Here is a 14,000-nt window from a genome sequence, read left to right on the forward strand (position 1 = left end):
TGTTGTAGATTCCTAAAAAAGTCTTTTTTTTGTTAAAAAATATGAAAGCTGTATATATTAAACTTGAATTTAACAGTTGCAGATGTGGAAAATACAGTTTTTTGACAAAAAGTCTTTTTTTGCTAACAGAATATGAAAGCTGTATATATTAAACTTAAATTTAAGGCCCCTTTCACAATTTAAGGCCCCTCATGACGTAAACACATTGCACCCGCACTGAATCCTGACCCATTCTTTTCAATGGGTCTGTGTACATGAGCTTTGTTTTTCAAGTATCAGTTCTGCGTTGCGTGAAAATCACAGCATGTTCTATATTCAGCGTTTTTCACGAAGCCCTGGCCCCATAGAAGTGAATGAGGCTGCGTGAAAAACGTATTGCATCCGCAAATAAGTGCGAGTGTGATGCGTTTTTTACTGATGGTTGCTAAGAGATGTTGTTTGTAAACCTTCAGTTTTTTATCACGCGCGTGAAAAATGCATCAAAACGCAATTGAACGCAATCGCAGATAAAACTGACTGAACTTGCTTGCAAAATAGTGCGAGTTTCACTGAACGCACCCTGAATGCATCCAGACCTAATCCGTCACACGGGCGAGTATTCCGCGCGGATGCTATGCGTGAGTTGAACACATTGCACCCTCACTGAATACCGACCTATTCATTTCTATGGGGCTGTTCACATGAGCGGTGATTTTCACGCATCACTTATGCGTTGCATGAAAATCGCAGCATGCTCCTCTTTGTGCGTTGCGGTGTGATAATCCACGCAACGCAGGCCCCATAGAAGTGAATGGGGTTGCGTGAAAATCGCAAGCATCCGCAAGCAAGTGCAGATGCGTTGCGATTTTCACGCACGGTTGCTAGGAGACGATCGGGATGGAGACCCAATCATTATTATTTTCCCTTATAACATGGTTATAAGGGAAAATAATAGCATTCTGAATACAGAATGCATAGTCAAATAGCGCTGGAGGGGTTAAAAAAAATAAAAAATTAGTTCACTCACCTTAGTCCACTTGTTCCTGTAGCCCGGCATCTCCTTCTTTCTCCTTTGCTGAACAGGACCTGGGATGAGCATTAATTACATGAACAGGACCTGTGATGACGTCACTCCGGTCATCACATGTTCCATCACATGATCCATCACCATGGTAAAAGATCATGTGACGGACCATGTGATGACCGGAGTGACGTCATCACAGGTCCTGTTCATGTAATGAATGCTCACCCCAGGTCCTGTTCAGCAAAGGAGACAGAAGAGATGCCGGGCTACGCAAACAAGCGGACTAAGGTGACTTAAATAATTTGCTTATTTTTTTTAACCCCTCCAGTGCTATTTTACTATGCATTCTGTATTCAGAATGCTATTATTTTCCCTTATAACCATGTTATAAGGGAAAATATTACAATCTACAGAACACCAATCCCAAGCCCCGAACTTCTGTGAAGAAGTTCAGGTTTGGGTACCAAACATGCACGATTTTTTTCAAGCGAGTGCAAAACGCATTACAATGTTTTGCACTCGCGCAGAAAAATTGCGGGTGTTCACGTAACGCACCCGCACATTTTCCCGCAACGCCCGTGTGAAAGAGGCCTAACACTTGCAGATCTGGAAAATACCGTTTTTTGGAAAAAGGTGTATTTCTACAAGTTTTTTGGAAAAAGGTGTATTTCTACCTTAAATTGCACACTGACTAATACAGATGTTGTAGTTTGCCCCCCAAAAATGGTGATTTGCAATGTCCCAAAAGCTCAGATGCAGTGCTGGTGCACGGAGCATGCATAAAATGGCCGCCGCTGCCACCACCCACCTAACTAACAGAATTCTAAAAGTTAGTATTTTTGGGTCAGTGAGCTCAGGGCAGGGTAAAATGATAGTGCCCTGCACCCACACAACTATTTGTCTGTAGATCGCTTTAGATTCTCTCCTATGCTCTCCCTGAAATCACAAGTCCAGCAGCATCCTCTCCCTACACTTGTAACAGCAGAGTGACGTGCAGCACTACGTGACTCAAGCTTATATAGAGGCTGGGTCACATGCTGCTCTGGCCAATCACAGCCATGCCATCAGTAGGCATGGCAGTGATGGCCTCTTGGGGCAAGTAGTATGACGCTTGTTGATTGGCTGCTGTGCAGCCTTTCAAAAAGCGCCAAGAAGGTGGCGAACACCGAACCCGAACTTTTACAGAAATGTTTGTGTCCGGGGTCCCAAAATCCTAAAGTTCGGTACGAACCCGAACTTTACAGTTCGGGTTCGCTTAACCCTACTTACCAGTTTTATTTTCCCACTGGATTTGGTGATGCAATTTCATGTGCTGTAATATAGCCGTGGTACCTATGTGGAGAAAAATTGCCATACAGGAGATAAACACACAGAGCTAACAGTAGCCAAGCTTGACATAGGTATGGCAAATTTAAAATCTACACTAATGGTGTAAGCAGCATCATGTCCCAAGTGCCTCTGTCACCATTGAATTTATCTTTTGATCCCGGTAAAACAGGAGGGTGACAAAACAACACCTAATTTCCTCTAAGTGAGAAAAAAAAACTGTAATAACCTTGTATCCATTACAGCATGGAACATGATGCAGGTTTGGAAGCCAAAACCCGGAATTGAAAAATGGGGAGAAGTAGTATCTATCCTTTATATTTTCTCTCCTTTTTTAATCCACTCCTGACTCTGGCTTCCAAAGCTGCATCAGGAAACCTGACCATGTGGAAGTGTCCTAACTAACTGTCCACCCCACTTGTCGCTGGGGTTATTCTCCACTGTATAGCTCCCAGGGATGGACTAGCCTTAGACACTACAGGGAAATTTCCCAATGGGATGATGCCCAAGGAGCTTCCTGAATCCGCTGAAGGCCACACTGTTGGTCACAGTTGCCCTCCTGAGTTCAATGTTATAGTCGTCCTCAGGACAGGGACACAGTTGAATACTACAGTAGGGGCAGAAGTATTTTGTGCTGCACTGTGGTATTTAGTTCTGCTGGGGTGGTATTTTGTGTTGCACTAAGGCATTTCTAGCCCCTGTCTAATTCTGTTGTCCCTGCCGACTTGCCTTGCCCTGGCTTCTTTCAGTTTGGATTTGCCTACAACATAAGGCTACTTTTAGTTTTTTTCCAGGTTCTCTTTGAGCTTGCAGTGCACTCCTGATGGTGCCCACATTTTGTGTACATATACCATAAAATGACTCCGGCGTGATTCACTGGCGTATTATCTCAACCTTTTTTGTGTGTATGCTGCATACTGTACATTTAATGTGGAGATTTGCCAGCATATTACTTTGAGCATAGTGTATATATACTAAGAATGTGACTGGCTCCTATGTCCCATGTCTATACAATTCACGTGTTACTGGTGGGATTCATCAGCATTTTGTTTGTATGGTCTGTGTGTGTATATTAATATGTTAGGCCGGGTTCACCTCACATTTCCATTCTTCTGCTCTATTACAAAAAGAGAGTTCTGCGTCTTTAAAAGCTCGGGTGTCTCGTATTGTGCAGTGCAGCACATGAAATAATGTACAGCTCCAGCAGCCCTGACTGTAAGGCCTCTTGCAGCATTATGTCAGTGTTATCCAATACGTTCCAGAACTGTAAGGGTTGCATAGCATCATAAATCAATATAATGCTATGTGACCCCGGCAGCACTGGGAGATCAGGCCAGGAGCTGAGCTGCAGACTCGCAGCGTGACAAACGCTCGTCTGCAAGGGGCCTGAGGCACACAGTACACTGACTGCTGCTCTACTATCCCTAATGTTAAAATGTTATTCTTTACCTAGTAATTCAATCTACCTAACTAATCATATCTTCTTCATAATCCCTAACCTGTCCCTGAAAGCCGCTCATATGGCTGGCTTCTGGTATGTCTGTTGCAGATAGGACAGACATGTCTTGCCCCATCTGTGGCTAATGGCACAATGGGGTGTGTGCTTCAGATCTAGCATAGAGCCTGACAGACCAGCCAGCATCCTCCCTCCTGATTGGCTGACTGCAAAGCATTGTGGGCTATCCTGCTGGCCAGGGTCCTGACCAACGTCATGTGACCCTCCATCTTCTTCCTTCATCTACCCTGTTTCCCTCAGTAGTGTACTGAATTTGAAATGTAAAATGGTGTTCATCCACAGAGAGCAAATTTGGCGAGATAAACGGGAAACAAGGCGCTCATAGGGTAGTAATTTTTGGTAGATAGTGTTAGATAGAGTACTGTATCAGTAATTGCACTCACCTTCTGGTGTTTGTGCTTGTGTCAGCACAACACTTGCAAAGGCGGGGGGGGGGGGGAGTAAAAATTTGATCCAGATGAGGTATGCTGCCGGTATCTTTCTCAATCCTTGGAGTCGCCAGTACTCCAGAGGAGTGATATAGAATGCTGTAAAAGGGCTGTGTACTAGCTTGTACACACTGTGATACCTTTTGGCGCAAAACCACAATAGCGAATGTCGTCTTTTTAGATATATTTATTTGTTCAGGTGACAACGCGTTTCGGAGTAAAAATACTCCTTTATCAAGTCTAAAAGAAACAGTAGTGTGTGAAGTGATGGTATCAGGGGATAATACAGAAGGATAAAACATAACGAAAAACAATATATATATATATATATATATATATATACACACATAGGTATGTAAAAAACAATGATAATAGATCAGATAGATGTGAGATTAAAATTTGCGGTATAAAATATACGGTAAAAAATTAAAAATGCAAGAGGAAGCCGTGGTTGAAGCGGTGGCTTTAAAAAATAAAAATCAAGATATAAATATGAATAAGGGTGCAACTGTCAGGGGGTTCATAATTGATAGGTTGTATCACTGCTCCAGTTGCGGAATAGGAATAGGCATGCGGAATAGGCATGCGGAATAGGAAGCAAATTTATACATGTAGATACACAAATACATAAATACACATGTACAGTAGTCAAAAAGATGTGATGGTATATGTTGGTGGTGGGGGGAGGCACATGGGGGGAGAGAAGGTGGAGGCAGTTACCTTAGGGGCCGGGTATACACGATTGGCAGGGCTGGTCCAATTACTAGAGCTAGAATAAGGGGAAAGACAATAATATCCATGTTAGATTGAAGTTCAAATTGGTATGGGTGGTTTGTTTAACCAATCTGATTCACTGGGATACATGGCGTAGGTTTATTGGTCAAAGTGTTACCTGGTGCCGGGTCCTGTCCTTGTGTAGCGCGGCTTGCCATGTGTGTGCAAGCGCGCGCTTTAAGAGCCGAACAGAGGGAGGAGGTGTGGCAGTTTGCCGGCATTCAATTGGAGGATGTGAGAAGGCGGGGGCGGGGCTAATCACGGACTGCTGCGGTGGAGGTTCTTAGTGTCAGTGCGCTCTGGGGAAGGTGTGGCAGCTTGCTGGCAGTTCATTGAGGGATGTGGGAAGGCGGGGGGCGGGGCTACTCGCGGGCTGCTGCGGTGAACTCTGTGGATGTCAGTGCGCTCAGTGACCTGATGTTGTTGCGCTAATTGTAGTGGGCCATGTTGGCGGTTATGCACTGATGTCGGGGAACGGGTGTGTGGGTGTAGGATGAATGGGTATAATCAGTAGTGTGGGTGGTTGGTGATACATGGGTGGACAAATTTGGGATGGGATTAGGTAGATTGAGGGGGCAAACTGAGGGTAAAGAAGTGTAGTGGTGATTGTAGGTGATATTAAATAACGATAGTGATAATAATGGCCACACTGATGATGATTATATTAATGGTGATAGAGGGGATCAGTTGATGCAACTACATAGTGGCTAATTATTGTGTGATGGTGTTAGTGATAGTGAATGGTGATATTGATGATGATGGTGACAAAAAAGATGATGATGGACCGAATTAGATGATGGGAGTGGACAATATTATAAGGTGATGATGATGAGAGGGGGTGTCTGTAAATACATATATATATACACACACATATACACCTGCACATGTGTATGTGTGTGCACACACACACACGTGCAAGCGGACACCATGTGAATTGGTTTGGTGCCTATACATACACATATACACTTATACACCCGCATATATACACACACATATACACAAGCGTCTGCACATGAATGTCATTGTGGGTATGGTTGGTGATGGTTAAGGAATGTGTGTTTGGACAGAGGGGGGGGGTTGGATTTTAGAAGCAGTTGCTTTCAAGGGATTCGTTGAGACCATATGGCTCTATTGTCTGTAATTTGAATATCCAAAACATTTCTTTTCTTCTTAGTTTTTGGTACCAGTTAGTGCAGGTGGTTTTATCCTTATGTATTATCCCCTGATACCATCACTTCACACACTACTGTTTCTTTTAGACTTGATAAAGGAGTATTTTCATCCACAGAGAATCTGCAAAACTTTGAATTGGTATGGAAATAGAATTTTGGTGAAATTAGTGACAAATCCGATTAGTTTAGTATCAATTTGTTCATCTCTAGTAGAAAGCATTCTTAATGTCAGTGCCTTAGTTACTGTACTGATATGAATTGGTTTTCCTATGTCTTGCAGTCATCTCAATTTTTCCACGTTTAAACCTGATTGAATCATTTCGTTAGAATGGGCCAAACGCAAACAGCTGCATCTAAAACTGGTACGTGCTCTGACTTTTCTTTCCTGGTCATATTTACTTTCTGGGATTTTTGTATCTAATTGGTATCTCCTCTCATGCATTTATACCCCACAGGAAAAGCTACTGATTATATTAACATCTCTGATCATCAGTGTAATGGGAAGATAAATGGGAAGATCAAAAATAGTGATGCTTCTGAAAGGTAAAACGCATATCATATATATATATATATAATATCTGTCATGTATCTATCTGTCTGTGTGTCTATCTCTCTGTCTATCTATATAGATCAGGGATCAGCACCCTCCGGCACTACTACTAAAACCATTGTAAGTCAATGGCCACTGGATCTGTTTTCTTTTGTGTCCAAGAAAACATATCTGGCACCATTGACTTACATTGTGTTCATGCCGGATCCATCTTGCTCCATATCCCATAACGTATTAAAAAAACACTGCTTGCAGCGCTTTTGTGTGCGTCATGGGAACCAGGGCCGGCTCCAGGTTCATGTGGGCCCTTGGGCGATAAATCTCAGTGGGCCCCCTTGTGACATTTTTCAAATGTCACCACGGCATCTGGGAGTGTTACAAAACTGAAGTGCAGGCTTCCTGCTCAGTCGTGCCTTCCCCCAGCAGAGATGGGGGAAAGCACCCTGTTCTAAAAATGAGCCGCAGCCTGTACTAGGCTTCCAGGCTCATTATTAGTGTATCCCAGTTCAGGCCACTAGGCGGCAGCACTAAACTGTTGTATAATGATTTCTATACAGAAAAATGGAGCAATTTCCATTATTCTGTATGCAATCTGTTGCAATCTGATGAAAAGTAATTAAAAAAGAAAAAAGTTTTAAAAATATGAAAAAAAAATTAAAAAGTAAAATCACCACACTTTACCTAAAATAAAAATAAACAAAAAAAGAATAACATTATGGGCATCGTTGGATGCAAAAACACCCATACTATTAAAATATAATAAAAAAAAAGTTAGCCCATTTGGTGAAGGACGTAACAGTAAAAAAATTTAAAAGGCTGATTTGCCTTTTTTTCATCACTTTATCTCCCAAGAAAATTGAATAAAAAGTGATCAAGTCATACACACCCAAAAATGGTATTGTCAAAAAAGACAGATTTCCCTCAAATGAGCCCCCACACATCTCCGTAGACATAACTATAAAAAAACTGTTATGGGTCATCATCACATATGTATCCAATTGTTGGCACTTGACACTTTATTATGTATTATGTATGATTGCTAATAGGTATGCACTGCACTTTCATATGGATATGTCCTCACATGGACCATATGCACTTTGAATGAATTAAGAAGTTTTTTAATGCATTTGTAATATTCTATTTTTGCTCAATATGTTAATTGATGTTTATTTCTTTATTGATTATTGTATGGCAGGGGTTGGACTATATATACCCCATGATGCACTTGTGTTCATTGCTTGAAAAAGCCTCTTTGTATGAGCTGAAACGTTGCCTTACCACATGGGTGAATAAATATCATTTGTCTTTTACCTGGAGTGCTGTCCAGTTTTCCTATCTATTGTTATGGGGTAAGCAGCTATACCCTTGGACCTAGCACCCGCTTGCTTTTTCTGCCCAGTGCGAAAGGCTCATGTGAGAGCCGAAACGTCGCTTGTGCCACCTTTTGGGTGAATAAATCCTTTTTCACTGAAGTTTCTTTGGAGTGCAGTCCGTTTTTTGTATTCCGTGTATATATATATATATATATATATATATATTGTGGCAGTGGAGCTGCCAGAGGGGCACATGATGGCCATTGAAAGGGTGTATCTCACCCAGAGGAGCCTAGGTGAGAACAGAAAAGTCCCAGCAAAGCATGGAAAGGGGGTGTTGTTTGCACCAGGAGTGTGTCACCAAGGGGCCCGGCCTTGGTGGAGTAAAGGCCCTAGATATAGGTGGCCACTAAGCTAGTTGGTGGACGCCAAGCTACTTAGCTTAGCTGGCTCCAGCTAGTCCAGGGCGGGCTTTTACTGGGAACAGGCAATGTGTTGGGTGGGTGCCTGTTCCCCATGCTCCACTCCGGGATTTAAGAATATGCCCATGTCCAGGGATACTATTTAATCCTGTTGCTGGACTTACCGGATCCTGCTAGAGAGGGACTATACTGTTTAGTCAGTGGCCCGACGGCTGAGGATTTGTTTTCATTTATGTTTTGGTTGCTGTTTGTGCATGAAGACTGCCAAATAAATGCACTGTTTGGACACTAAACCCTTTTTCTGGAAGAAGTCTGTGAGAATGACCCCTGAATAAAAAGACGATCCCTTACAATATATATATATATATATATATATATATATATATATATATATTGTGAAAAACGAATGGAATCCAGCGCCACATAAAATCCAGACATCAAACAGGACAAATTGATGTGACGCGTTTGGGGCTATTACATCTTTAGCCCTTCATCAAGACCATGAAGGGTGGTCTCGATGAAGGGATAACGATGTAGTAGCCCCAAACGCATCACATCAATTTGTCCTGTTTGATGTCTGGATTTTATGAAAGATGATTAAAAGCAAATTTTATGTGAAGCTGGATTCCATTTGTTTTTCGCAGTTCGTACCTGACCGAGTCCAGGTCTGATTTTCCATGCTCCATTGGGAGGTTGCAGATGAGAGCTGCAGTGATTTTCCTTCACTTTATATATATATATATATATATATATATATATACCAAATAAATATGACGCAGCACTCCTTGGATAAAAAAGTGAAAAAATTTGATATTTATTCAACACATGTTGATACAGGCAATGTTTCAGCTCTCGCACAGAGCCATTATCAAGCCAATGTGAGAGAGCTGAAACATTGCCCGTATCAACATGTGTTGAATAATTATCAAATTTTTTCACTTTTTTATCCAAGGAGTGCTGCGTTATATTTATTTGGAGTGTGTTTGGACCCCAGGACCAAGAGGATAACGCTGGCACCTCAACTGCTTGAAGCTAGGAGTGCTGCCCTGTGATTTTCTGGATATATATATATCAGAGGTATGATTTTATATACTTTTTTTTAGTAATTACATATTTATTTTGTGCCATACATTTTTTAACAATTACTAAAAAAATTAAATGATACTGTTGTAAAGAAATACCTAATACCTGATACATCAGTGGTTAAGGTTCCTGCCTTTAATGTAGAAGATTGTGAGTTCAAATTCCAGCAGGAACATTTTAGAAAGAGGGTAATTAGACTTAAATACACAGGGATACCCCCTTCATGGTCATAGCAACAATTCCATATATGGAGTCAGAGCAGGGACTCCTAAGCCAGGGAGAGTCCTGACTCCTCAGGATTCCCCACTGTTGAGTGAGCTCAGTGGGCCCCAGCACGTGCCATGCTTTGCCAGGTGCTGACTCTGGCCCTGATGGGAACACGTAGAATCTTAGATCTTATGACGGATCTCAATATTGGAAAGGAAAGCACAGATGTGAAAGTGGCCTTAAAAGAGCAGCCAAAGTTTGTTTGCATGCTGGGAGCTGTAGTTTCACAGCAGCTGGAGTGCCGAAGGTTGCTGATCTATGATCTAGATTTGTATAAATGTATCACTATCTTATAACTATTCTTATTTTTATTTATTTTAGTAAAGAAAGAAAGAATTCCCATGTCAAGGTATTCACTAAGGAGATGGTGGGAGTTCTCGAACTGGTCAGTTTTTCTTATCTTTATGTATTGATGAAAAATTATTTTTTAATACAGTAAAATGGGTATTCTGGATTCAGAAAATGAAAGGGTTTATCTAATTTAGGGGGCATTCCACAGATCCACAAGACACAGATACCAGCCATATCACGGTATGGATCCATTGTCTTCCACGATTCCTTAGGGTGAATGGGTTCATCTAGGAAGGAATTGCTCCTCTGAAGAGATCTTTTCTATATAACAGGTTATTAGCCCGGGGTTATTCTAGAGATGTTTTGAATGCCATGTATCATAGGACAGAATTCCTGGATAAGGAAGATCCATTTAACCCCTTCCCGACCAGCACCGTACTAGTACGACGCTGGCTGGGTCTTTAGAGATGGAGCTTGCTCCTGAGCGGAGTACGTTCCATAGCCGCGTGGTGCCTGATGTTTCATACTGCTGAGAATACCGTTTGTGGATATTTAACACTTCAGATGCCATGGTCAATCCTGACCATGGCATCTGAAAGCGTGCAAACCCGTGCAAACGTTGACTCTCTGATAGGGCTCATGCACACAAACGTATTTTCTTTCCGTGTCCATTCCAGTTTTTTTTTGTGGACCGTATACAGTACTATTCATTTCAATGGGTCTGCAAAATACATAAGTTACTCCATGTGCATTCTGTTTCCATATGTCCGAATTTCCGTTCCGCAAAAAAAGTAACATGTCCTATTGTTGTGCGCATTATGGACAAGGATAGTACTGTTCTATTAGGGGCCAGCTGTTCCGTTTCGCAAAATACAGAATGCACACGGATGTCATGCATGTTTTTTGCGGACAGCAAAATACATACGGTCGTGTGCATGAGCCCATACAGGTAGCTATAAATGTGGCCGACGCCTTTTCTTATTGTATGCAAACACAGCCACTGCAGCTGGATTGCAGGGTGGTCATAACCCCTGGATATGAGCAAAGTATAATGTGATAGATAAATGAATCAAGCCAGCTTTTTGAAGCGACCTCTGCACCAGAACTCCAACCATAGTGTCATACATTGGTGTTGCAGCTCAGGCCCATTCACTTGAATGGGAATCAGCCGCCCCTTAAAAGGGTTATCCAAGACCTATAATGCCCCCCCAAATGCCTGGGCCCCTCACACAGAATGCACTTACCTCACTCCCTGACAACCTTGTTGCTTCTGATGTCGGCACGACCACCGCTGCATCTACCCGTCTCCCGGATGAAAACATGTAGCATCAGGTGCTGGTGCCGGTGAGCAGGATGGATATGGACAGCACATGGATGACATTTGTGTGCTGTCTGCATTTCTAGCAGCCCCATAGAAATAACTGGTCCTGCGTGTGATCAGCAAAAAATGTCTAGCCGGCCGGAAAAGAGCGGAGCGCGCTGGAGCTCATTATTTCAGTGGCTCTCATTACTGTGCATGGAAGTTACAGAAACAGCTTATAACATAACCCTTTTATGTAATTTTGTAGTTACGATATATTTTACAGTAGGGGGAAGCAAATCAGCATGACAGGTGAATGTATACGTACATTAGGTACAACATTGAAACAAATTTAAAATCACATATATTCAGAGTTGTTCCTCTTGGGATAGCAATCACGAATCGACGAATGATCAGTTTACAAATTTCATAAAAAAAACTGTTCTGTAATGAGGAATGGTCAAGAATTACTCCTGACCGTTGTGCACGTCTGATCTGCAACTACAGGAAATGTTTGGTTGAAATTATTGCTGCCAAAAGAGGTTCAACCAGTTATTAAATCCAAGGGTTAACATACATTTTCCACCTGCACTGGGAATGTTAACATGGTGTGTTCAATAAAAACATGGTAACATTTAATTCTTTGTGTGTTATTAGTTTAAGCAGACTGTGATTGTCTATTGTTGTGATTTAGATGAAGATCAGATCACATTTTATGACCAATTTGTGCAGAAATCCATATCATTCCAAAGGGTTCACATACTTTTTCTTGCAACTGTACATAAGGAATATGGGGGTCATTTATCAAACTGGTGTAAAGTAGAACTGACTTAGTTCTCCATAGCAACCAATCAGATTCCACCTTTCATTTTTCAAAGGAGCTGTCAAAAATGAAAGGTGGAATCTGATTGGTTGCTATGGACAACTAAGCCAGTTCTACTTTACACCAGTTTGACAAATGACCTCATATATCTATAAAAGGGAAAAATATAACCCTGTGATTATTTTCTTTCTGTGCTCATTTCTAGTTGCAGTATGCAGATAAATGGGATATTATCCTCATGGTAATTGGAATTGTGTGTGCTGTTGGAAATGGAGCAACAATTCCCCTCAACACTGTTGTATTTGGACAAGCGGCAGAAGGTTTGGTCGTCAGCGGAAATAACGTAAATGGTAAATTCACTTCTTTAAAACTATAGCATTAAAATATATCATTAAAACCACTTCACCTGGTCAGTATTTGGCTAGTATTTTTCATTAGTATTTGTAAGCCAAAACCAGGTGTGAACCGGCAGATAATGGGGCGGGTCCTTTATCAAACTGGTGTAAAGTAGAACTGGCTAAGTTTCCGGCGCAGGGCCTGGACGGACGCAGGGATGTTCTCCATTTCAGTAGCTCACACTCAGACAGCAGCATTGCGCTGTCTGAGTGTGAGCTGCAGCAACTGACCGAGGCTTCTCTCACCCCTAGTCAGTTACTAGAGACACAGATATGGCTCCCTGTGGCTGACTGAGGGTCAGAGAAGCACCCCAGCTGCCCCCAGCTCACCTTCCATTCACAAAGTTCTTCCCTCTCCTCCCCCACGTGGTTTTGGTCATTGTGGTAGTGGTTTGGGGTGTTGTGGGTGTGGTTTGGGGCGGTCCGGCTTTCTAGGGTGAAGCCAGTGGCCACCCTATCTTGCACCTATCTCTAGAACAGAGCTTGCAAAGTGAATGAAAGCACTCCATGCATACGCGGCCGCCTTCATTCATCTCTATAGTACTGCCGAAGTCAATGGGGACCCGAACTTTTGAGCACTAAAATGGCTGTAAAAATTTAATGGTAAAGGGCTACAGGGCTGCAAATGTCATCAAAATGTGGTTAAGAGCATGGCAAGTGCTCTGCAAACAAATGTGGATATGATTTTAAATAACATAAAATATGTTTAAAAAAAAGAAAATCTTGATCTAGGAGGACCAGGTTCATATGGAGTAGGAGGTTGAGGCGGCGGTGGATGTGACGGTGGAAGTGGAAGTGGCGGTGGAGGAGGTAGCCTAAACTGCTTTTTGGTTTAAAATGTATTTTTATTTTTTTAAATTAGGGTACACCTCAAAACATTGGGAAATATAACTCTCCAGTCATGCTAAATACACGTTCAGACAATACACTGGCTGCAGGGCAGGCCAGCACCTCCAAGGCGTAAAGGGCAAGCTCAGGCCCTGTGCCCAATTTGGAGACCCAGAAGTTGCAGGGGCTGACCCCTGTCAGTTAGTTTGTGTAGGCGTGTGCATACTTACTACCCCACCATGTCGCACGCCCCCGTGATGTTCACGATCCAATTTGATATCTGCTCTATCAACTTTCGATGTTCTTTTATGCGCCTACCATGGTGATCACGGGTGGCGGGGAATCAGGGTTCCAGGCCGGAGAGGGAGCATGAGAAAAAGAGACCAAATTTAGGGGAGATAAATGTATAAAAAAAATTGGGGGATGAAGCAGAAATGTGGGAAAAGCTATTGAGGCGCAAATGTGGGACAAATTGCAGAAGCCCAAATGTGGGCCAAAAGAGTCAAGCG

General features: G+C 42.3%; 1 protein-coding gene across 4 annotated transcripts in view; it reads left to right on the plus strand.

Annotated features, from left to right (window-relative positions):
• The window catches only part of LOC122939270 (ATP-dependent translocase ABCB1-like), a 403,390-nt gene that overhangs the window by 39,141 nt on the left and 350,249 nt on the right, over nt 1-14,000 (plus strand). For all 4 annotated transcript variants that reach the window (XM_044295338.1, XM_044295337.1, XM_044295339.1 and 1 more), the window contains 4 exons: nt 6,500-6,581; nt 6,675-6,762; nt 10,176-10,239; nt 12,474-12,618. In XM_044295338.1, coding sequence (XP_044151273.1) covers nt 6,548-6,581; nt 6,675-6,762; nt 10,176-10,239; nt 12,474-12,618 — 331 coding nt within the window. In that variant the 5' untranslated portion in view covers nt 6,500-6,547. The remainder of the gene's footprint in view (nt 1-6,499; nt 6,582-6,674; nt 6,763-10,175; nt 10,240-12,473; nt 12,619-14,000) is intronic.

Source organism: Bufo gargarizans, chromosome 5 (assembly GCF_014858855.1).
Source record: "Bufo gargarizans isolate SCDJY-AF-19 chromosome 5, ASM1485885v1, whole genome shotgun sequence".
Lineage (NCBI taxonomy): Eukaryota > Metazoa > Chordata > Amphibia > Anura > Bufonidae > Bufo > Bufo gargarizans.